The following is a 26,943-nucleotide window of genomic DNA, read 5'->3' on the forward strand; positions in this document are numbered from 1 at the left end:
GCTATATACATCAAAGATACTATGATATAACATTATTGAAAGTCATTAAAGGCAGGGGGAGCTATAAATACCCCCTATCTCCTGGGGATTCATAATCCATTATGAGTGGCACATGGTAACAACGTCAACGAATGCTCCCGCAAATCTGGATCTCTCAACAACCATGGAGTAAATTAAAGCACTGTTCCAACATATTACGTTTGTGAATACTTGTGGCATCACCCTGTTGGCGAAATTCTCTCATTTTTTCCATTTTAAGTTGATTTTTTATGCCAAAACTGCTTCGATGCTGTGTTCGAAGCGTCCAACAAACAATAGATGAAAGCATTCAAACAGCTGCCAATCACGAGGGGACGCGGAAAGGTGCAAACGATCAAACATTTGTTGTGTACATCGAATCGATTACGATGTCAACAATGAATAAACGATTCTTACTACTGAACGAAAAAACTTGACCAACGGTTACTGAACACGCGCCTCAATGAATTCAGACACAAACGGACTACTTCATGGTTTCAAGCAGATTGCCTCTCCCTTTTTGTTCGTTGATATGTGTACCTGTAGGCATAATGAATGGGTGATGTGTGTGTTGACCTGCAGTACGATATTTTACGATAGATCGCTTTTGGAAGTATGTTGTGGCCTAGCCCTGCGTACGATGACGTGTATCCCGGCGTTATACGGCCTCCACCACAGCTCTGCTGATTACCATGGACAAAACCGGCAACATGCGGATCCAATTTGGACCACGGTCCGATCTACATGTATGCAGCTACCCAAACCACTCAACCGCTCACAGACTGCGAAAAAAATGCTCTCGTGACGTCCAAAACCGTTGTTTGCTCGCGATTGCACGGTCAATGGCTCATGCAGTGGACGGGCATTGTATACGTTCATGCCACGATTACATGTATACAGGTGCCCATGAGCTTCATTATTTCCTGTCGGGTCGGGGCGATGAAACTAAATCGTGATTGATTCATCTCTGTCAGATTTGACCAAAAAGAGACACTTGCCATAGATTACAGCATCAAATGTTGACCGTTCAGACTGAAACATTATAAAAGGTCTGAAGATCGCCGTGATCGGTGATGTCTTTCTTCTCTATACGTTTTCTGAGCTAGTTTTTTTACTAATTGTTCGAGTATTAGCTGACGTTTTGTTGAAAACTTAATCAATTTTTCTTTCCCAACCAGGGCACAACATTACCTTTTTACTTTCATGGTAACCTAGGATGAATTAAATCGCAGATTAATAGACTCTTATGTTCTTCCTCGATTGTCTGTGACTGATTTTGCTATCCCAATATCGATATTGCGTTCGCACTCGGGTGTCTTGAAAATTACGTCATTCACTGAAATAGTTTTCGGACAAACTCAAGAAATTCAACTACTAACGAATAGTCGGCAAAATTTACAGAGATAAGCAATAATAATTATGGTCATTTTACCGTCTTTTTTACCATTTTGCCGTCTTTAACTAAGCGGACTCGTTTGACGGAAGCAGTATATAACGATCTGAGTTCCCATATTTTACCCTACCGTACGAGTGTAGTATTCGAATGAGTGAGATCATAATCTTACGCTTTTCCGAGTGGTCTGGAGATTTTTCACAATATACAATAAATTGACCTTATCAAAAGTACTCTGCTTTCTCGCAATCGGTGAGAATCTATTCTTATTCTCACCGCTGTCGGTGAGAAAATTTTAATCTCCACTGGAGATTGGTGAGAAATGCATTCCTTAGCGAGAATCATGTGTGAGAACAAATTCTCACCGGTGAGAATGGAAATTCTCACTAAGTACAGTGAGAATCGAAATTCACTGGCGAGAATCATCAAGACTCGCCTTTCGGAGTCGTTATGATTCTCGCCAATGAACAGCGATTCTGATGATTCTCGCCAGTGAATTTCAATTCACACCAGTGAGAATCTGTTCTCACACTTGATTCTCGCCAAGGAGTGCATTTCTCACCAATCTCCAGTGGAGATTAAAATTTTCTCACCGACAGCGGTGAGAATAAGAACATATTCTCACCGATTGCGAGAAAGCGTCAGTTTCTCGCTCTAGTCACGCACTTTTTCCCTATAGTGTTTGGCGAGAAGACAGCGGGTACTTATAATCTCGCAAAATTGTTGATATCATGTCTTTGTGTTAAAAAATTTCGATTGGAGGCAGCTCAAATCAACAGCCGTGATATATTCGGAATCGTGTTCTCACTGGACACCGAACTGCCTGCTATCAACAGTACGTTATGTACCATCGGCGGTAACACATTGGTCGTAATCTTGTCTAATTCTGCCCCGCCGTTTGTGCCGTCCAGAAATTTCAAAGCTAGATTTTTTCACCCTGACATATAATACAGCGACCTTGCACACTAATGATCATTCCACTGTTTCTGTTGTGGTTTGTTGTTTTTAATTTGCTCCGTGGCCCCGGTAAGATATTTTTCAATACGATACACAGTTTGAAATTTTTTCAAGGTAAATTTAGTATATTCCCAGTTTGTGGGTTAAAGTTTTCTGGAGTGAAAGTTTGAGTTGACGCTGATAGAGTGGACGTCGAGCCCGGCACAGCTGACTGGGACCCGGTCGGTTAGGGTCGTTTAGTCCAGAAACACTGCAGCAGAGTTCTGTATGATCACCGTTCGGCATTTGGGTGATTTTTTGGTCAAAGTTATGCAGTAACAGTGTACGCCAGATTCTTTGTGTTGTTTTTGTCACAACCGTCATACGCGTATACGGACGGTTTTCGATTAAAAACGGTAGTAATAATCCAGTGCTCGTAAATGCGTGCAAAATTTATTCAGTGACTGTTTACGCAGCAGTCGTAAATACGACTAGGATTTACCACCACGTAACAACTGTAAACACCGCATCAATAGTCCATACAAAAATTTTGTGCTGAATCGAGGGAGATAACAATTGCGGTAGAAAAGGTCAGTCCATCATCCGTCAAAGTTGTTGATCGGAAAAATCTTCACTGAGCGCCAACTACATGAGTGGCTGTTGTAGTTGTACACGTAGTTCTGTGGGCTTTCCACTGTCCCTTGTTACGAGCTATGTTCAAAGTGCGTCAAGCTACGAATATTTTCATGTACTGAGTTACAGACATCGGTGAAGTACCGGGTACATTGATTTTGTTCAAAACCACTGCCTGTTTGTTCCTCGTGTTGTTTTTTTGTGTCCCTAACGTCGACTGGCTCTATGTGCGTACAAACATAGCAGTCGGGATTAAGATTTCCTGGATAAATAGATTTATTCCGCCTCTGACGCAAAGATACACACTGTTTTACATGTGCCACTCCTAGGCCCTGGGATCGATTTCCATACCTTTAAGCATTTTCTCTTCAGCCAATTCCTAATTTGCATATTTAATGAACTTTCCTTATTGGAGAAATAAACTGAATTGACTTGACCAAAGTTGACAAAACTTGCTACATATATTGCAGATACCATGATACAACATTATTGAAAATCATCAAGCATTTTTACTTAAGCCAATTCCTAATTTACATATTTAATGAACTGTGCTTATTAGGGATATATACTGGGAATTACTTGATCAAAGTTGGCAAAACATGCTATGTACATTGATTATTATACCAGGTTAAAACAATATTGTCAATAAGTCATTTCATATTTTCATGTCAGCTAATTTATAATTTGCGTATCTAATGAGCTTTCACAGCTCGGCATATATGGCTTGAAGGACTTGGCCAACTGTAATTACACTTGCTATATAAAGTGGTGATACAATGACAGCAGTCAAAGAACTTTAATATTTTTATTTTAGCTAATTACATACTTCATGACCTAATCGGCGGTGATTATTCTTCATTATGTTGATCATATTACTTTCAATGAAGTTGCAAACATGTGGCAAAGGTTCAAATTTACACATAACTGCAATATATAATGAAACACGTGAGCATTTTCAGTTCATATCTGGTTTTGCAACATACATGTACATCCAGAGCAAATTTCAGATCATCTGTTTTAAGATAATCGGCGTTTCTGGCGGCCACTGTTGTAATAACACAACTCATTATCATAATGGACGGTGTCTGCACATAGAAAGTGGTGAATCTCAGTCTGATATGTTGTTGATGGCGTTGCTCATTGACCAATCAGCGATGCAGATGGCGTACCATTATGATAATGAGTTGTGTTATTACAACTATGGGCACCATCCAGAAATGCCTACTTTGTCAAAACACAGCAGATTTCTCCTAAAGTTTTCATTTTATCGTGACATGAGAGTGTTTTTTGGACAGTAGAGAGCCTTCCGCGTCGAAGAAGGTAACTGACTGTAGGATTCGTGTTTATTTTTCGACTTGAACGAGCAGTTTTCTTTGCAGGCCGGATAATTCTGTTTCCCATCTTGGTGATAAGGCTACGGAACAGAACGTCGGAACGTAGCATAAACTACACTTTTACAAACTACCCAGACAACAGAACGCCTGCGCACTGGCCAAAAGGCTATAGTCCAACCACGGGCATTCTGTTGTTCATAAATGATGGTGTATAAGCGTATAAACATGATTTCGTATTTTAGTTTCTTTTGCCGCCGGAGAACTTACATTGTGATTATAAAAATAATAGCCTCAACAGAAATGAGGTGTCATATTAATACAAAAGAGAATAGAAACAGTCTCATTTCGCTGGTTCACCCAATCGATTATTTTTTCTCTCACAGCTGGTAATTCTCCACCGCAGCATGCACGGTAGAGTTCTTACCAGAGCGTATTTACCACAATTCTGAAGCGTGTATTCAAAGTGTGGTGGAGAATGACAATGGTACGTTGCTGTGACTGCTGTGTATATGAGTGCGGTGGCTAGAATTTAACATGCATGCTATGACAGCCATGCACACGAGCACCTCTGAACTGTCATATCTGCTGTCTCAGCCTCAGAAATGTTAAATAAAGAAGGGTATAATGCTCATGTGAACCAATCTCCACACAGTGATTGAAGGACGGTGGGGCAGCAGTGCTGCGTGGATAATTCAAACTAAGCTAGAGGGTCTCTGAGTTGTTGACCGTGCCAACCCCAACCCAACTTTGGGGCTCTATTGAAAGGCTTTCACTTAAAAACTGAAAAAAGACTTTAAAAAATGTTCTTCTGTGGAATATTATTGGAAGGTTTTTACTACAATGTGAAATAAACTGTCACAAAATGTGTCCTTTCTTCTGCACATGATGAAACCACAGAATAGCATTTGCTATGGCCTATTTTGCAACGTTCGAACATCCAAAGTCGCTGCCGCACAAAGGCAATTTGCATCGCACATAGTCAGGATTAGCGACGCATTTATTCTCAGTCATATTTTGAATATCTACTACATGTCTGTCCTTTTCATAACTTGATGTGTGCTACGATGCCATTCCAAATTTCATACATCGTTTTTGCAACAAAATTTGACTCACTTCATCGGTAAATAATATCGTCCAGAAATGATTTGCACACCTTTATGTATCATTATGTAAAACAACACAGCGTAGGTTGCGCAAGCGTATGTATGCGTATATATGTGTGCGTCGTTCTGCCGGGGTGTTTAGCATCAAAAGAATGCAGTCGATGTGGCCGCTTGTGATGTTCACTTAGACACAGTCTGACCTTGATCTGGTGTTGTACCTAAGTTGGCATTTCAATCTTAATGGCTTTCTGTTATAAATTTCTTACACAGTTATCTGTTAACATCAAAAAATTGTTTATTCAGACTATCAATTAAGAACAACGGAGTGCCCGTGGTCCAACGGCGGGTTGACAGGTCAATCATTTGGAAAATAGATTACAATATATGAATAATTCTCTGGTCTTATACTTCTTAAATTCATTGATTGAGTGTTAAAATGCACTGATCAAAGTTAAGTGATGGTTTTTAGAAATAATTGTTAATAGTCACAAGACAATTGTCAGCTGGTCAAAATAGAAAGAACAGTGCAATGTTCATTTCAATTGTGTACATGATTTCTCCAACCGCGATTGACCAGCCATGTGCACAGTCTCCCTCACAATATCACAGACTTCTTTTCCTTCGCGTGGACTACAGCCTATTTCAGGCAAATTTTGTTGTTGTCATAAATTTAGTTTTGTATAGTACGGATTATTTGTATTGATTAATTGATTGTGACTAGTACAGATTAATGTATGTTTGGCTCAAAAAGTTTGCTGATGATGGGGGGGGGAGGGGAACGTCTTTGTGGGAATTTCTCTTGACTGCCTCAGATATGTGTGAGCTTACTTTTTGAAACAATATTCAAAGTCAATCAACAGACTCATTAGGGGAAGGCTCCATTAACTTGGATGGTACCTGAAACCCGAGTTGCTGCCTGTCAACTCGGGTGACAAACAGAAGGCTTTTAATCCCTGGAGGTGTTAAAGGTATACTGTAACCTGTTCCAATTTTGCCACAGTTACCATAGAAAGAGAAAATCTAACCAATCACAGATTTTAAGCGGGTGGCCGCTTTTTAAACACAGCGCCCTCGCATGAACATTTTGAATACCAAGGAATGCCCCTTTGACCATATATTGGCATATTTAGATTACAGGTGACTGTATACCTTTAATGTTCCATTGTTGCGTTTATCTTATCCAGCTGGTGCTATGATAGGAACGTCAAGGCTGTAACGACTTACTCAATACTACGGGCACACACATATGCTTGCACATGGAACTATGTTGACAGGAAAAAGTAAACTACCCACTTTTCAATGCAAGTAATCTAGTTTCTTCTTTAAGTTAGGCTCTAAACTAAGTTTTAGAAATATGGTGAAACAAAATATCGTTCTTCGTTCATTTTCATTCAAGTTTCCTATTTTCCGACGCTTCACTTCAGTAACGCGCATTGATCATATATGCAAATGTGATCCAGCTTTTTCATGCACATGCAAACAACGTAACGTGTCCTTACTCCAAGAGTTGCGCGTATCCTGTGACATCTCTGATAAAAAGAGCGAAATCAATGAATTGCTAGCCAGAAACAGTTTGTAAACAGTATGGCCACTCTTACATATGAGAAAGGAGAAATGGTAGAGACAGTTGACGAGGCCGGCCAGTGGAAGGTAGCACAAGTAATTGACTGTGACACAGAGCCAGAAGACAATGGAAAAATTTCAGTGACTTTCCCAGGGTGGAGTCGAAAATTGACGTGGCGTTTCAAACATATGAAAAATGAGACTCAGAAACTTTTGGTCGCTTTACATTTGATCAAAAACCTACTAAACCCATCAGACAAGGCACTACTCTTAGGGACTGGTCAGTTTCTTCTGCCTGGGGGGGCCGGTGGATTCATGGGGGGGTTCACCCTGTTTTTGACTTTGGTGATAAGGGGGGGGGGTCACCATGTTTTTTAAATGCCCAATAGGGGGGTCAGTGTGTTTTTGAATTTCGACTCAGGCTCATCATTGCCTAAAATGCATCGTGTCAGCCACAAATTTCATCCAGTTGCATTTTTCGCCTTCGGGCGCGTAACTTTAATAATCAGACATATTTTTCAGCACGCCCAACTTTAACATATCAGCCATACATATATCAGAGATATATGTATATTCAATATTTTTCAGCGTGCTCTTCGAGCACATTACTTTAACATATCAGACATTTTTCAGCACACCCTTCCAGTGCATGACTTTAATATACAAGACATATATATCAGAGATATCAGGATGTTTCATATTTTTCTCCGCGCCCTTCGGGCGCCATACTTTTATAAATCAGAGATATATGCCAGAGATATCTTGATGTTTGCCTAGTGAAAGTGTACTATTATGAAGTCTGCATTTCATATGAAAAGCATGACAAAATTCCTGATACTTTTCTGTTCTCTCTATGAGAATTCAGTATGAGAAAGCAACATGCACAAATATCAATGTTACAAGAAAAGGTCATCTCAGATTCTGCACACATCAGATTTGGCTAAAATGCCTCTCTATGGTTCCTCAGGAGATTTAATTGGATGGCTGGCAAGTCTTAACACCCATCAAAGTTTTTGATTTACTGCTTTTTCCTGTTTGATATTAATGATTGACATCCATTTCTGTACAACAGTTCAGGACATCTGGTTAAGCATAGAAAGTGTGAAATACATTCACAGCTCATTCAAGTTGTATTCAAACTTTAAGATTGACACTTTTAATTCCTATCTTACAACTGACATGCCAAAAATTTCATAAAAACACAGAATGAATGTAAAATATAAATGTATGTAAAATATAATACATATATATATATATATATATATATATATATATATATATATATATATATATATATATATATATATATATATATATATATATATATATATATATATATATGCGAGCAGGGGGGGGGGTCACCCTGTTTTCAAAATTTGGAATGGGGGGGGGTCACCCTGTTTTCAAAATTTGGAATAGGGGGGGTCAGCCACTTTTTGACGTCGGCAAAAGATGATCCACCGCCCCCCCGGGCCGAAGAAACTGACCAGTCCCTTACGCAGAAAACAAAGCTCTCAAGCGTCGCTTTCTCTTTCGCGTTTGAGAGAAACAAACGTCGGCTTTATTCAGAAATTGTAGCGCGCAAACAAATTCCTTAAGACTCAAAATTATTTGTCTGCAACTACTATGCAATAGTCGTCTACAACTGATATTCCGTAATGCGTTCCCTCTTAAATAAGACGAAGCAAATATCCGATCTAAGTTTCACGTGGTTTATTCGAATATAGGCATGTCTTCCAGACTGAGAACAACAAATTCTCTGAGTAGAATGTTGTACTACAAACGTTGAGAACGTTTGGGAACGATTAACTGAAAACAAATCAAAACAAAAGGATACAGGAAGTGAGAACTTAAGCTACGTTCACACTATGACACAGGAAGTAAATACTTTCTTTGACCAGGAAGTAAATACACTCTATGACACAGGAAATTAGAAACAGGAAGTAACTAACAGGAAGTAATACTCCCTCTAAGATGACTCAGGGGTCAAAGGTCATAATAGGTGGGGTGGTCACGTGACCCACCTCAGTAAACGCCCTCTAACGGTGACTGAACGTTTACTTTCGTTGACAAGATCTCATTTGCATAAAAGCAACCCTGACTTAATGAACAATTAGCTGCTTTGAAACAATCACTAACTCAAAGATGCATAAGAATACAATCACTAAAATCTACTTCAACTAAAAGGTCTCAAAAGGTTGTACTATAAACGTAATCAGAGTCGTTGAATGTGTCCATTATAGCATTCATTGTTCGCATACTTCAATGAGTCCTTGGCCTTTGGTTAGGCACACGTGCTCTTAGAGTCTCACAATGGAATAAGGCTATTCAATGTTCCTTCAAGAATGTCTGCTTTAAAGTCACAAAAGAATCAACTGAATTGCTTACCGATTTTGTGTAGGGTTGTATAAGACTATCGCATCAACAGGTTCAAAGCTGTTTCATCAAAATGGTCTTTACAAGCAATCTTGGCGAGAACTATAGCCGGTCACTTTCAGAGACATGTCCACTCTCTGAAGGTCTAACTTAAAGTGTCTAAAAGCACGCTTGGAATGGCTGCATGTGCGCAGTGCGTAATACAAAAGATAAACATTTAAAGTACGGAAGTTGATGGTGACTCATGACTTTGAATTTGAACTATGGCCAAATAAGAGGATGTTGATTTTGACCGTAACATTCCGGTCCCCTAATTGTGTAGATGTGACTCGGAACAATTATAAATCCAATATTCTAAACTGGTCAAAATTCAATCTAACTAAACAAACATGAATAATATACTGTTCATATATTGCTAACAATAAAAGATTAAAGCTCTTAGCTGTTCTTATGTCCTTCAGACGAATCTTCGATGGCGTCGGCCTCCAGGAGCACACACAACTTATCCACTGGACGTCGTAGAGTAGTCGTTCTGGTCTTGACTTCTGCAAACCTGACGAGTCCCTTCTTGTCTTTCATCACTTCGGTGATTCTGCCCATGGACCAGGAGTTCCTCGGCGCTGTGTTGTCGACGATCAACACCACGTCTCCAACGTTGAGGTTTCTTCTGATCTCGAGCCACTTCTGTCTCTCTTGTAGCAACGGGAGATATTCTTTCATCCATCTCTTCCAGAATATATCTGCCAGGTACTGCACTTGTCTCCATCGACGGCGTACGTAGTTTGTCATTCTTCTGAAACAAGCCGGGTGGCAGGGCCTGTTTTGGTTTCAGCATTAACAGGTGGTTGGGTGTTAATGCCTCTAGATCGTTCGGATCTTCTGACAGCCTGGTGATCGGTCGGCTGTTAATTATGGCTTCCACTTCGCAGAACAGCGTTCGGAGTGCTTCATCTGACATGCGAAGTGGTTGTTCTTTGAGCAAGGAAAAGATGATTTTCCTTATGGTTCTGATGTGACGCTCCCATACTCCTCCAAAGTGGGAACCTGCTGGGGGGTTGAATTCCCATTTGATGTCTTGTTGGTGGAGCATCTCAGCTATCTTCTCTTGGTTCCATCTCCTGATACTTTCCTTCAGCTCTTTGTCGGCTGCGACGAAGTTAGTCCCGTTGTCTGATCTGATGGACCTAACTTGTCCTCTTCGTGCTATAAATCTTCTGATGGCGTTGATGCACGAATCTGTATCTAATGAGCAGGCTACTTCTAAGTGTACCGCACGAGTCGCCATACATGTGAAGATCGCTCCATACCTCTTCTCAGTGACACGGCCACGTTTGACCTCCAGTGGTCCGAAGTAATCTACACCTGTGCGAGTGAATGGTGGCTCTTCGGGGGTGATGCGGTCCTTAGGTAGGTCTGACATCTTCTGCTCACAAACTTTCGCTCTATATTTTCTACAGATGACACATTTGGTTACGAGGTTGCGGATTGCTGTAGGCGCCCGTAGAATCAATCAATATTTCTCTCTTAGCTTCGCCAGCATCGAGTTCCTTCCAAGATGTCCGACTTCTTTGTGGGTTTCTTGGAGTATGATTGTTGACACTGGTGAGTCTTTAGGCAGCACTATCGGGTGCTTGCTGTCTGGTGACACTGAGGCACGTTCCAGGCGTCCGCCAACTCGTATTATTCCTTTATCCAAAATTGGGTCCAGCTTATATAATGGGCTGTATCTCCTGACTTGCTTCTTTCGTTGTAGGAGTGCCATTTCATCTGGAAAATGCTTTCGCTGCACATACTTCATGATTGCATCTTCTGCCCTTTGCAGATTCTCTAGTGAAACAGGTGGGATCGTTGTTTCACAACTCTTCTGCTAGTATCTGCGTTGGTGTCTTCATCGCCTTCCTTTCTTTTGCGGCATTTATCTTGAAGGTTTTTCTTCGCTAACAGGAACCATCCGACTATTTTCTTTAGTTTCATCATGCTGGAGTAGCGTAGTAAGATCTTCTCTACCCAAACTCTTGCTCTACTAGTACGGTGCTGTACACGGATGCTTCCCGCTTGACTTCTGGGTCTTTATTACCTAGCGCTCTGGAGATGTCCTGTTGTGTAGGCCATTCACTTTCTCGTTTCCACAGGAAATCTGGTCCGCGCAGCCATCTTTGTTTTGCAGGAACTTGTCTACCGTTAGTCCCCTAGATGCGTCGTCTGCTGGGTGGATTTTGTGTCGACGTACTTCCACTGTTTACTATCCGAACCTTCACGTATAATGTTGATCCGGTTGGCTACGAAGGTGTGGAATCGGGATGTTTCATTGGCGCAGTACTTAATCACTGATGTGCTGTCTGTCCAGAAGTATACCTTGTCGTTCTTAATGTCGAGTTCTTCCTCCAACATTCTGTTCATTCTCACGGCCACTGTAGCTGCTGTCAGCTCCAGGCGTGGGATGGTAATTTTCTTCAGTGGTGCAACCCTTGCTTTTCCCATAAGGAAGGCGCAGTGAATTCTTCCGTTTTCGTTTATGAGTCTGATATACGATGCGACACCGTATCCATATTCACTGGCATCAGAAAAGTGATGTATTTCACGTACCTTGACTTCGCCAAAGTCTGCTGGTTTGTAGCACCTCTGAGTTGATACGTTTTCTAGTTTTGGAAGATCTGATAGCCATCTTAGCCATTTCTTCCGATCGTCTTCTTTGATCTTTGCATCCCAGCCAATACCTCTACGACACAAGTCTTGAAGTAGTATTCTTGCAGGTAGGATGAACGGAGCTGCGAGTCCAATGGGATCGTATACTGAGCTGATAATTGATAGTATGCCTCTTCTCGTTGGAGGCCGGCTTTCAATGTTGATCTGGAATCCTATGGTGTCTGACTCGACCGACCATGAAGTACCTAGGGCACGCTCTACTGGTAGGCAGTCGTATTCCAGCTTCAGGTCTTTGATTTCCTTAGCTCTTTCTTCTTTTGGTATAGTCTCCAATACTTCACGGCTGTTGCTCACCCACTTTGTTAGACGGAAACCGCCTTTCTTGCAAGCAGCAGTCAGATCTTGCGTCAACTCGATTGCCTTCTTTGCATTTTCTACCGACTTGAGGCAATCATCTACGTAGAAGTCTCTCTTTATTGTTTTGACAACTTCCTTGTTGAATAGGTGGCTGTTGTCGTCGGCCATCTTGTGTAGTGCTGTGTTCGCGCAGCTCGGGGATGATACTGCACCGAACAGGTGAACCATCATTTTATAGACTCTTGGAGGGCTTTCTATGTTTCCATCTGGCCACCAATAGAAGCGTAGACAGTCACTGTCCTCTTCTCTAACCTTACCTGGTGGAACATAGCCTCTATGTCTGCCATTAAAGCGATTGGTTCCTGTCGAAATCGTAATAACACTCCTAGTAGATTATTCGTCAGATCCGGCCCTTGTAGTAATAGGTTGTTCAACGACACCCTTGGAACTTTGCTGAACAGTCAAAGACAACGCGGATCTTCTCTGGTTTCTTCGGATGATATACTCCATGGTGGGGTATATACCATACCTTTCCGTCGTCTCGATCTAACTCGTCGTTAGGGACTTGTATTGCGTATCCCTTCTCAATTATGTCTGCCATGAACTTCTGGTAGTCGGCATGGAACTTTGGGTTGTTTCTCAACTTTCTTTCCAGGCCTTTAAATCGTTGTAAGGCATAGTGCTGATTGTCCGGCAGTCGAACTCTTTCATTTTTGAATGGAAGTCCCATTTTGTAGTGTCCGTCTACTAGCTCAATGGTTTCCTTTACTTTCTGCATGAACTTCTTGTCTTCTTGGGAGTGCTCCCTTTTGTCATCTATCATGCGCTCAGGAAAATCAAGGTCAATGGAATGTCGCACTAACCTGTCTAGTTTATCCAATTCTTCCATATCCTCTACGGCCACAACTTCTGTTCTGTAGCTGGGAGGATGTTGCCCTTGTTCGTTCAATCTGACTACGTGCCAGGGGATCCATCCTACGCGTGTTCTGCATGCGTGAGGGGTTGAGTCCGGACCACGTATTGTTTCCAGAGGGGTAAATACTGCTGTTTCTCCGGTACCTATCATCAGTCCTATTTCGGCATCTATTCTTGGAAGCCTTATATTCTTCAAATGCGGCCATCTCATGAGATCCTCTTGACGGGGAATGTAGTCTTCAGAGACGCCTATCTCTGGTTTAGTGTATACTGTTTTCAGCTCTACCTGTGGCTCTGAACAGTCTAGGTTGTAAACTTCTATGCCCGTGACTTTGTCGCAGGTGTGGCTGCCTAAGCCGTTCACTGTATTTACCGTCAGCTTTGTCTTTCTGCCTGTGGCTCCAAGTTTTCTCTGTAACGCTTCTGTGCAGAATGATATGACACTACCTGTGTCCAGAAAGGCATAAGTCTGTACCATTCTATTTGAGCCTTTCAACTTCACCTTGACAGGGATAATAGTCAGCAGGACCTTGCAGTTATCATCATCACCACCGGTGTCATCGTCTTGACCACCGGTCCCCATAAAGGGCTGTACTTGGTCCACCTCTGCCGTGGTGCAGTGTACTGCGACACTCTCCGTCTGTACTGGTCTCTTTGAATCCTCATCTTTATCAGTTGTCGGTCGACGATCCTGATGTAGCACTGTTGGATGTTTTCCTTGGCATTTGGAGCATTTAGCTTTCTGCTTGCATTGTCTACTCCGGTGACCAGGTTTCAGACAGCTAAACATACACCTTGGTTTCTCAGGAAGTTAACAGTATCTTCTTGACTGGCTGCAATCAATTGTTCGCAACTGTCGAAAGAATGATTGTTATCTTGGCAGTGTAGGCATGGTTTCTGTTGAGCTTTGTTTGGTTTGGAGGTTGAAGTGTTGCTCTTCTTGCTCCCTTGGTTCGTCTTCTTGTCTGCGCTTGTAACGCTAGTGGCGAAAGATTGTTCCACTTTGTCTGTACCTCTCTTCTTTTTCACTGGATTGTCGAGACTAGCCATTGCTTGTCTACTGTAGTCCGGGCATGACAGTCTGCTTGCTTCGGACTTCACCAGATCGACGAGGTCTTCAAATCTTACTCTTTTCTTGGCTTTGCGTATCTTCGCTGTGCGTTTACTCCAAGAATCTTGAATAAAGTAAGGAAGCTTCTTGACGATCCGTTTCATATTTTCTGAATGTTCTAGTATTTCTAGGCCATCAACGCATCGGGTTGCTGTCTTACATCGATTCAAGAAGATGGCGAACTTGTCTAACGAGGCAACGTTGTCTGGCTTGATTGGAGGCCAGTCCAAAACCTTCCTCAGGTAGGCGTTGGCTATCTTGTGTGGATCACCATAGCGCTCTTCCAGCTCCTCCATGGCACCTTGATATGCTTCACTTGCATCTATACCCGCATACCCTTGAACTATTTCATGGGCTGTGCCTTCCGTGAACTGTCTCAGCAGAGTGAGTTTATCTTTATCATCTTCGGCAGTCGGTACAAGTTTGGTCTCAAACTCATCTATGAATGATCTGTACTCCATGATGTTACCGTCAAACTTCTTTATCACTGTGGACATTTTCTTTATTGCTCTGATCATGGCCCACTGTGCAGAGTCACGTGTCGTCTTACTCATGTTACTGCCACTGCTTCTAATGGAAATTCTGGAAGCTGCTACACTGACTTCTTCTTCTAAATCATCCGCCTCACTGTCATTCTCCCTTTCTATTGTAGGAGTTTCCTTCTTATACACTCGTACTGGTGTTGTGGTCTTTCGTGGTTTTGTTCTGGACACAATGGATTGTCCTCCAGTGGTTCAGTCTTAATATTGATGGCGATATCGTCCTCGAATTCGTCACCAAAAAACTTATTCAGAGATCTAGCTCTAGCATCGGCTACGGCAATCTTCGTGTCAAGTTCATGTTGCTCCTCCTTGAGTTGAAGCTCATGTCTTGCCATGGCCCGCTCCATTTCTTGCCTCTCCCGGTGTTCTTGGAGTTGAAGCTTATACTTAGCACGCTCAATCTCTTGCTTCTTCTTGAGCTTAGCTGACCTTGCCAACAGTTCAGCCTTTTCCCTTTCATCTGCTAGTTTGGTGGCTGAGAGTGCACTGTGGCTCGTATGATGGCTGACCCCACTCTGGCTGCCAACTACAGACGGCTTCGGTGTGCCGACTTGAGAGACACTATCTTCTGGTCCTACATCCTCTTGTGGATGAATTGGTGTGGGGTTCACAATTGGTGTTGGGTTCGCTTCCTGTTTGCTCACCCATGCAGTGGTGTCTTTAAAGAAGGTCCCAAAAACGTCTTCGACATCGGCCAGCCAACGAAGGCGTTCGTCTGGCACCTGATCCTTTGGGAGTAAACTTTCGTATTCATAGCACGTGTCTGCAAAGACTTGATGCAGCTCCTTCCACACTTCAAACTTCAGTTTGACTGTGAATAGGTCTGCCTTATCAGCGATGAGGTCTTGTATTTTCATGGACTTTTGGGTTAGTGAATTCGCTGTTTTCTCTAAGAAGCCACCTTTAGTAGATAACTCATACTTAAGTCCTTTTTCGGACAGTGTTCTGTCACGGCCGCTACGCCTGGGTTCTTGCAATTCCTTTTCAGGTGACGAAGTTCTTGATTTCTTTTCTTCGTCTTCCATGGTTTGACTTAGGTGAATATCACAAGTCCGATGCAAAATCGTTAATGAGAAATGTAGCGCGCAAACAAATTCCTTAAGACTCAAAATTATTTGTCTGCAACTACTATGCAATAGTCGTCTACAACTGATATTCCGTAATGCGTTCCCTCTTAAATAAGACGAAGCAAATATCCGATCTAAGTTTCACGTGGTTTATTCGAATATAGGCATGTCTTCCAGACTGAGAACAAACAAATTCTCTGAGTAGAATGTTGTACTACAACGTTGAGAACGTTTGGGAACGATTAACTGAAAACAAATCAAAACAAAAGGATACAGGAAGTGAGAACTAAACTACGTTCACACTATGACACAGGAAGTAAATACTTTCTTTGACCAGGAAGTAAATACACTCTATGACACAGGAAATTAGAAACAGGAAGTAACTAACAGGAAGTAATACTCCCTCTAAGATGACTCAGGGGTCAAAGGTCATAATAGGTGGGGTGCTCACATGACCCACCTCAGTAAACGCCCTCTGACGGTGACTGAACGTTTACTTTCGTTGACAGGATCTCATTTGCATAAAAGCAGCCCTGACTTAATGAACAATACGCTGCTTTGAAACAATCACTAACTCAAAGATGCATAAGAATACAATCACTAAATCTACTTCAACTAAAAGGTCTCAAAAAGGTTGTACTATAAACGTAATCAGAGTCGTTGAATGTGTCCATTATAGCATTCATTGTTCGCATACTTCAATAGGTCCTTTGCCTTTTGTTAGGCACACGTGCTCTTAGAGTCTCACAATGGAATAAGGCTATTCAATGTTCCTTCAAGAATGTCTGCTTTAAAGTCACAAAGAATCAACTGAATTGCTTACCGATTTTGTGTAGGGTTGTATAAGACTATCGCATCAACAGGTTCAAAGCTGTTTCATCAAAATGGTCTTTACAAGCAATCTTGGCGAGAACTATAGCCGGTCACTTTCAGAGACATGTCCACTCTCTGAAGGTCTAACTTAAAGTGTCTAAAAGCACGCTTGGAATGCTGCATGTGCGCAGTGCGTAATACAAAAGATAAACATTTAAAGTACGGAAGTTGATGGTGACTCATGACTTTGAATTTGAACTATGGCCAAATAAGAGGATGTTGATTTTGACCGTAACAGAAATGGTCCGCTATTCGTGGGCGTAACATCAGTCCAATGGTACACTTCACCCGATGTGAACGTCAGAATAATTCTGGCTGTAGTGGAGAAAGCAAAGTTGACCTCGAGAGCGATTCCCAGTACAGTACACGTTCACAGATTGCGGTACTACAGGCTGATACTAGATAGCGACAAGTTCACCGCGTAAATTGCTAGACTCCATATATATATGTAGTACTAGCCACATCGGCACTTCTGAAATGTTATCTCCGGCTTGCAAGACAACAACAATATCAAAATATTATTATCAAAACCACAATTTCGGGGCTAGAGAGCAAAACATTGCTGAAAAGTAGCCGGCCAAAATACGGAAGTAGCCGGTCAATTTGGCCGGCATCCGGCTAAAATTGAACTTGCTGCAAACAGAGAGGCTTGTTGCGATGGACAAGTAGCCTTTGGACACTGTCCGGGGGGACTTATAGGTTTGGTCATGTCCGTGCGTGCGTGCGTGTGTGCGTCCGTCCGTCCATTCACGCAGATATCTCAGAGATGCCTGGAGCGATTTCATTCAAACTTAGTACAAGGATTACTTCATATGTCATACAGATGCACGTCAATTTGTTTTCTGATACGATCCAATATGGCCGCCAGGCGGCCATTTTATTACAATTTTTTCATGTACAGAGCCATAACTCAGACATGTTTCAACCGATTTTATTCAAAGTTGGTAAAGATCTTTGACCAATGTCATAGATATGCACGTCAATTTGTTTTGTGATACGATTCAATATGGCCGCCAGGCGGCCATTTTGTTACGATTTTTTCATGTACAGAACCATAACTCAGGCATATCTCAACCGATTTTATTCAAACTTTGTATAAGGACATTGAACTATGTCATGCATATTCACGTTGATTTGTTTTGTGATACAATTCAATATGGCCGCCAGGCGGCCATTTATTTATTTATAACTCAGGCATGTTCCTAACGATTTTATTCAAAGTTGGTACCAGGACATTGACTAATGTCATAGATATGCACGTCAATTTGTTTTGTGATACAATCCAATATGGCCGCCAGGTGGCCATTTTGTTATGATTTTTTCATGTACAGAGCCATAACTCAGACATATCTCAACCGATTTTATTCAAACTTGATACAAGGACATTGATCTATGTCATATATATGCATTTTGATTTGTTTTGTGACACGATCCAATATGGCCGCCAGATGGCCATTTTATTACAATTTTTTCATGTACAGCGCCATAACTCAGACATGTTTGAACCGATTTTATTCAAAGTTGGTACAAGGACATTGACCAATGTTATGCATATTCACGTCAATTTGTTTTGTGATATGATCCAATATGGCTGCTATGCGGCCATTTTGTTACGATTTTTTCGTGTACAGAGCCATAATTCAGGCATATCTCAACTGATTTTATTCAAAGTTGGTACAAGGACATTGACCTATGTCATACATAAGCACATTGATTTGTTTTGTGATACGATCCAATATAGCCGCCGTGTGGCCATTTTTTTACGATTTTCCATGTCCTAAACCATAACTCAGACATGTATCAAGCAAATTTATTCAAAGTTGGTACAAAGACATTGAGTTTTAGTATACATATGTACGTCGATTTGTTTCTCGATATGGTCCAATATGGCCACATGGTGGCAATTTTGTTATGGTTTTTTCATGTCGAGAGCCATAACTCTGGCAAGTCTCAACTGATTTTATTCAAAGTTTGTACCTGGACATTGACTTATGTCATACATATACTTGTTGATATTTTAAACAGTAAGATCAAATCTCGCTGCATGGCGGCGATTTTGTTACGATTTTCTCATGTACTGAGCCATAACTTAGACATGACGTGTTTGGATAGTATGAAAAAATGTTTTGCAACATCCTGTCAACTAATTCCCAGTTGACTCATTTAATGACCTTTAGGATAGTGGCCTACATTGGTTTTATGTTTTCGTCACCATGGAACTCATTCTTGGCCATTGAGTACCATCTGTATCAAAGTATTTTTATCACAGACCTAATGAAGACGACTCTATCCTCTCTGAGGACCTGTAATCAAAATACCCATTAACAAGTGGGGACTGTGTCATCAACAATGACTTGTTGACCAGAAAAATAAGTGAGTGTTCATTGATAATTCAAAGACTGGATCCGTTGACAAACAAAATTTTGCTCGTGACTTTCATTGCATTGCATGCACCTTTCCGCAATGCCACTCATGGAGTCCGAATTGAAATTGAAAGAGTACGTTTTAGTAAAAGTCCTGTTTTGTTGTGCTTATTTTCGCCACCGTACCTTCTTTTATAGGGTTATAAACATTCATACAAAGCAAGAAATCTTCAGTTTGTCTTCTTTCGATCGTACAGAGATATTGTGTGACAGGAAAGATTTAGTTCAAAGGGCACTGATCTTTGTGAACGTACCCTCAACCAGCTAAAATAGCTTTTCGTATGCAAAATCAGCGTACGTTAATTAACTGCTGGTATTTTTTAAACAGCATTTTATTGAAAAGGATTCTATATTACCATTGTTTTTGTAAACTCTTCATGCAATTTTATGAACTAAATGATGACCTCAAAGTAACAGCAAGTGCTGGACGGCGCTTTTAACCGCGGTCGGAAATCCTGAGTGCCGGACAGAGCCATCATCAAGTCAGGCGCCAACCGGCGTGGGCCATGCTAAAAGTAGTTCCGGCAATGGTAATGTTTTAGGTTACTCGGGTACTTTTAAGTTAATGGAGCGTTCCCCTCATGACACCAGTCTTAGCCAATTAACTTGCATGCTCACCTCAATCATAGTGACAATGAAAGCACTGCAAAGCATTGCTTATGTTCACACGTAATCGTTGTGGCATACATACCACAAAACAATCTGTGAAATTTATTTATTAAACTGTGTTTTGGTGAGATATATCACCCAAGAATCTGCAGACTTTACACTTGTGGTAGACATACCACAGCAAATATTACTGATTGCCACAAGTGGTGCCATTATAGTGGTTACAATTGGCGCAGGGTTGATTGAGTGTTGTGGCAAACAAGTTTGTGCTGCATACATTTACCCAGCACGCATTGTATGTTTACCACAAAAACTGCGGACTGCGGGTTTGATTTTTGTTGGATATTGACAAAATATGAAGCCACATATTTTTCTCCAGTACTTGGGATGGGCTCAGACTACCTTTGATCTACTTTCATATATCTCACTAAGTACAAAGACAAGAAGTTAGGTTCCGTTTGTACATTAACCAGAATGCACACAGAATGTTTTTCCCAATATTTTCCAATGACCTTTGACCTATTTTTCTGTCTTTCGGCAACAGATATAGGTATGTTATTAATTGACCGAAGGTAAATACTCAACCCAATCGCTTTCAGAACAAGTTCACTTATTAATGTATGTATACCAAATTCGAAGGCTCACAAATAGGGCTAGACAACTTGGACTGTACTGACCAAAAATTCTGTATGTCAACCGAAAATTGTTTGTTGTGAATAACCACAATGCTTGGTCCCCTGCAATGCAGGGATAGAAATACTTTTTAATTTCTTGTGGCAAAAGTTTGCCACCGGATATGAAATCAGGTGGCAATTATGAAAAATCTGGTGGCAGTTTAACACATCATGTGATCGGTATAGTAAAACATTTTGTTATTGCCACATACTCTTTCTAATTTATAAATTCTTGAAAATATGGTGAGTACACGTCACAAAAAGTCAACCCGTACTACAGGCCTCAAAGAAAATTTTTCAAACTTACTAGCCGTGGGACACATAATTTTTAATTTTTACTTGCCCGAGAGGAAAAATTACTTGCTCTAACTTTCTAATAATTGTGCCAGTAATTTGTAACAGAGAGCAAGAGTTTAGGCATATTAAGTGAATCCAAAGAGGGAAAAAGCAGATTGAAACATGAACTACATCTTGTTGAAATGAAGGACTATTATCAAATCTGAAATGTAGCAGAAGAAATGTGAGAATACTTTTTTAGTATTTTCTGTATATTTGGCCATCTAGAAAACATCTTTGAATTTTGAATTTTTCCACAACCTAATCCAAAATTAAAATCTTTGCATAAGATTAATAAGATTGTGTGACTTTGCATGACTGGCTGCTGCTCTGTATTATCAAGCTGAGATAACAAACAACTGCTCTGCTAGTGTTTATCTGCCAATGCATACGCACATGTACATCTGCAACCCTTTTACCTGTTTACATGTTTGCTCACTGAGCACAGCTGTCTTTCAAAGTTTTATTTTGATAAATGTATTCATGAAAAAAGCAGATTCAAGTTTCGTTTTCGTTACTCTTTAGTGCAGATTTTTTTTCTGTAAATGAGAGCCGATCCCCAACAACCAATTAAGTCACGTAATTTGAAACTCTGCATCTCACGCACTACGTAGCTGCAATATGTGGCCTCCTTGGTCAACTGAGCCTATTTCGACTACAATGTAAACTTGTACTTTTTAAACCGGGGGTTGATTAATGCATTTCACACTAAGCATTGCTGAGATCCATGGCTCCAAATAAAGTTTACATCCATTTACCAACCACAAGGTTACACTCTCGAGTGAAGTCGACCGTCATACACTTGCACAAAGTGAATGGCAACCACTGTCAAGGGCATACCACTTTATGCCACACATATAGAAAAAAGTCGGTTCACTCGGCGTACGTTGGAGAGAACATGTCGCAAAACTCTAATTTTACGACTTTTTGTGTTACAACAGCAAGAACGATTATTTTGCGATGTCGGGCGGATTTTCAAGGGTTTTCAGAAAAAAAAATCTCAGAGTTGAAGGACTTAAAATTATTGTAAGCGTGTATCGACCTAATGAAATACGTTTTCAAGCTTGAATCGTCCAGAGCTTAGTTAATTCAACCGCTGGTGCACTTGCCCGTCGGACGGGAAGCATATTGATTTTACTTTCCCAAATGCAAAATTCACCAGCCACGGCCGTCAGGCGATAGGAATTTTTGAGCCCTATACTGGCTAATGAATTGCAAGTATTTATTATTATTTAAATCACGCATGCTGCGGTTTCGCTTTGTTTTCAAAATGTCACAACATGCTTTTATCTTGTGCCGTATGACTGCAAATGCGGCTATCACAGAAGGCAACAACATATCAAGTGTACAAAAGCTGCTGTAATCAATATGGAGATAAGCCAATCACAAGTTTGGATTCACGCTATGTTTTCATTCATGCCCAAATGTCGCAATTAGTTTGGTTTTTTTTGCTAATGAGTGTTTCCGCCGTCAGACAACGCGTTTTCCTTCAGTGATCCTTATTCAAGCCATAGGATCGATGACCCAAAATTTAGTTAGTGGCAGAAAAATACCACCAGGTTTTGGTGGCAAATACCACCATTGCCACCGATTATTTCGAACACTGTAATGCCTTGGTATTGTCCTATATATATTGCCCAGTGTGACTTCAAGAGTTGCTAATTTGTACAACTTACTCAATGATACGATGCATTATTTCACTTGTTGACAAAATTACAGTTCATACGCTTTCCTTGAATGTGTTTCATAAATCAGCTTTGAAAGGACAAATAGCAGGTGAGTTTACTATATGTGGACTTAAAGTGAGGACTTTATTTTCAGGTAGTTCTCCATTTTATAAAATGATTGTCCACTGCATGCACGAATACTTAAAAGGATTAAAGAAAACTTGAAAACAGATTTCAGTCATTTTTAGCCCCTAGTGTGTTCACAAAGGCCAGCACTGACGTTTGTTGTCAGTCTGTGTGTATGTGTGATATCTGAAGAACACCTGATCAGATTTGACTAAATTACATAAATTCTGGTTTTTTGTGACCAATGAATAACAAACAGGGGAAACTACACAATTATACAGCTGACAATTTCATGTTTACATTTTATGATCACTGAGGGTGCTCTTTGCTCATTTATGGTTTTATTGTTGGCCTTCTTTCAGAGAGAAATCATCACAGGAATATTTATTGTGTTCATTCTCAGTTGTAATCAAAGTTACATTTTGCACGTAGTCTAGGTGTTCTTTCAATGGGTTTAACACTGACTACACTGACTTTTGGGAGAAAATTGATGGCTGCCACAGTTATGCATGACTGAGGTGCAGTGGTTCTGAAGTCAGTTTGATCATATGAAGTTTCACTCGTGTCAGCTGTCGATGAGACTGAGAATTATGTTTCAAGAAAATGTTCAATTGATTTGTGACAGTGATTTGATGTTTGGCAAAACCTCGTAAAGTCAATCATTGTGAGAATAGCCCTTTTGCATCATTGCCATTCTAGTGATAACATCGACAGTATCTAGAATGAAAATGAAATTGACCAAAAAATACATCATCATGCATGAAGACCTTTTCACGATCAGTTGGAGACCTCTATATGGTTTCTAGTAATCTGGTCAGGCAAAAGATACTCTTCCTAATATTCTAACTTTAAAGTCTTCTTTAGTTTTTCACATTGGTGTTTTGGACTTTTTCTTGTGTGTTTTATAACATTCTCATGATATTTTGTCATATTTCTTTCAGTGCCTTCTGTTTAATCTTTTTATACCATATTGTACTGCCTATCCCTTGTGCATGTGAAATAGAAATGAAAACGAAACATCAAAATGAATCACTGTAGTGTTACAACTTTGTTTTCATAAACTATTAACATACAATTGCAAGTACACTGCATGTACTTTGCATTGCAATTCACCTGTGGTTTATCAGAATTAAACCATTCATTCAATGTAAACAAACAACAAGCATTAAAATACAAATAAGGGTGCCTGGAATTGCAGAAACCTTATACAAAACTTAAGGAATCAACATCTATTTCCTGTGACTTACATGTATGTCACACCCCAAACTTGCAATTACCCAAATTCTGAAGTTAAAACTCAAGGACATAACAGCCATTTCATTGGTGTTCACATTTGATACACTGATTCAGTTTTCTCCATATGTCGTATGTTTGAAAATTACTGACTCAGACTTATTACTTCAAACAACATTTATGTAACTTGTTTTGTGAATACCAGCTTATCAGATGATTTTTCACAGTCATTCTTAGAATTCATGAGAATTGGCCACTAGGTTGTTTGTCTATGAGTTCATGTGTTGATTAGAAAATTACACAAATCTGCATGATTTCTCTTTTATGAACTCAGTTCAGAATTGTAGTCAACAAGAAGTAGTCATTCAATGAATTGAAGTCATAGATCATAGAACTTTATTATTTGAATCTATATAGAGGCAGCGTATATTTATATCTGTAGAACCTATTTAGTACTTATAAACCCTTAGCTCTGTGACTTTTAACTTTTTGATATTTTATCTGATACTATTCCATGCTTTACTCTCCATGTTGAAGCATTGAAGAAGGAACTTGAAACCTCAAAGAAACGACATGGAGAAATTTCTGAAAAACTGATGGAAAAACACAGACAACACCAGAAATTACAGGTAAAAACTTCATAGACTTTTCAAATTCTCATGATAGTCCCAGTTTTAATAATGCTTTTTGAGCACCAGTAGAGCACTGCCTGGGCCACACAGAAGTAATTTTTTTGGCTGTTGATGTATTTACACCCTGAGGTAAAAAAAATTGTTCAACTATGGACTTAATATACATGCTTGCTCAACTTTGATACAACTGAAGCATTGTTTTTTTAAGCTGATTTTTAATTAGTCCAACTCATATGAAATTCTTATCAGTATGATTCTTGTGTCATTTCACATCTGAATTCGTGTACCATAGATGTGTAGATATTTTTAATTTTAGAAAGTTAAGATCAGTAGAAATTCAAGATAACACTCTCTGAACACACCACAACTGCATCATGATACACTGAGATTGCTTTGTTGCAAAATAATTAGCAGAGAAGAAAACATTGTGCAATCAATAAAATAAAGACTTCTAAAATAAACTAATGCATTCCTACCTGGCATAAATAAATATGGGAGAGGGTCCCGTCAATCAAACCGGGAAGTGAAGGGCATGTTACAACCGATAACGTAAAAATTTACCAATAACGTAGTAAATCAACCGAAAACGTAGTAACGAACCGATAACGTATCAAACCGATCACGTAGTAAAAATTTACCAATAACGTAGTAAATCAACCATAAAGTATCAAACCGACAACGCAGTAAAATTTACCGTAACGTAATTTTTCCTAACCGAGAACATATCAAATTTACCGATAACGTATCAAATCAACTGATAATGTATTGGATAAAGTGATTCATGGAAATAGATTCATAAGGATATATCTATCCTTGATCGATATTTCAATCCATTGATCAATCAATAGATCAACCAATTGATCGATCAATGCACTGATCTATCAGTCGATCGACATTTCGATCGATTGAATGATCGAATGAATTGATCGAATGAATTGAACAATTGCTCGACTAAGAGAATGATTGATAGATCTTTATATCTGTTTATATATATATTTCAATGGATAGATAGATTGATCAACAGGTAGATAAATAGAGGGATGGTGTATCAAATCAACCCATAATGTAGCCAAGTGAACAATAACGTATCAAATCAACCGATGAAGTATTAAATCAACCAATTATGTATCAAACCAACCAATAACCTAGCCAAGTCAAAGTAAAAATTCCAATCAAGATAATAACATAGAAAATCGTCAATTGTATGAATAAATCATTAATATTCTTTGGTTAATCAGTACTAATACACTGTACTTCTATCGGTGACATATCCAATATATGTACAAAATTTGCGATGTTGGCTGTCGGTGATATCGGTATTGCAGTTGGTCAGATAGAGCCATAAAACAGTCCCGAAGGAAAAAAGGTCTTTCGTTTGATAGCTGGTCTGATTACTTTGTTAAATGATGTTTTGTGATAATCACACTTGTATGCGAAGCAAAGTATTCCCACGACTTGCCTGTATAACTTTTGTTGCAGCACAAACGACTAACTTGATCTAAATGTTGCTACACTACTGGAATGGATTTGGAAAGTTGTTTCTAAATCTTGCTTTTACAACCATACTTTCTGTCTGAATTGTAGCCGATACATTATACACATAACAATTTTCTTTCTCGGTAGGGTTCCCCTGCCTTTGTGTCATCAGTACTCATACTCTTCAAATTTTACCTAACTAAACTGTATAGCTACTCTAGCAAGACTAGAAACAACTTCCAAAACCAATTCCAGTAGTTTAACAACATTGAGATCAACTTAGACATTTGTACTACCATGAAAACGGTCGAAACACGATTTATTTGCTGCAGAAATTTGTAACAATTTACACTAAACGGAAAAAATAAATAGAAGAAAAGAAAATTGGGTATGAGACAATGTGATAATAAATCGATCTATAGATCAATCTATCTATTGACCAATTTATCAAATCGATCGATCTATCTATCGATTAATTGATCTATCTTTCTATTGAAATGATAGATCCTTCGTTCTATCCATTGATTTGCCCCACCAATTTATCTATCAATTAATTGATCAATCAATCGACCAACCGACCATCTATCAATCATCGATAGATACATGTAATCTATCGATTGAGTGTTTGATTTATCTGTCGATACATTGATTGACCTATTTATCTATCTATCTACCTACCTACCTACCTATCAAATATCTATCTATCTATAAATCGATCAATCTGTCGCTCCCCATGAATTGCTTAATCAGATATTATCAGTTAATGGATATGTTAATATTGGTTGTTTTGATGCTGTATCGGTTGACTTTTCTACGTTATCAGTTGATTTAATCCATTATTGGTTCATTGATACGTTATCAGTAAATTTGTTGATACATTATCGGTTGGGAAAAATTACA

At 39.8% G+C, this 26,943-nt stretch overlaps 1 protein-coding gene and 1 long non-coding RNA gene across 8 annotated transcripts in view; one reads left to right on the plus strand and one right to left on the minus strand.

The window, feature by feature from the left end:
- The window catches only part of LOC139122447 (E3 ubiquitin-protein ligase CCNB1IP1-like), a 145,831-nt gene that overhangs the window by 70,264 nt on the left and 48,624 nt on the right, over nucleotides 1–26,943 (plus strand). For 6 of the 7 annotated variants that reach the window (XM_070687824.1, XM_070687827.1, XM_070687825.1 and 3 more), the window contains 2 exons: nucleotides 22,665–22,685; nucleotides 24,473–24,564. In XM_070687824.1, the coding sequence (XP_070543925.1) occupies nucleotides 22,665–22,685; nucleotides 24,473–24,564 (113 nt within the window). The remainder of the gene's footprint in view (nucleotides 1–22,664; nucleotides 22,686–24,472; nucleotides 24,565–26,943) is intronic. The other variant, XM_070687828.1, reaches the window with a different exon arrangement.
- On the minus strand, nucleotides 8,679–9,760 carry LOC139122439 (uncharacterized). The gene is made up of 2 exons (XR_011549469.1): nucleotides 9,369–9,760; nucleotides 8,679–8,789 (listed from the first exon to the last, which is right to left on the minus strand). It is a non-coding gene; the product is annotated as an uncharacterized lncRNA (long non-coding RNA).

Source organism: Ptychodera flava, chromosome 22 (genome assembly GCF_041260155.1).
Source record: "Ptychodera flava strain L36383 chromosome 22, AS_Pfla_20210202, whole genome shotgun sequence".
Lineage (NCBI taxonomy): Eukaryota > Metazoa > Hemichordata > Enteropneusta > Ptychoderidae > Ptychodera > Ptychodera flava.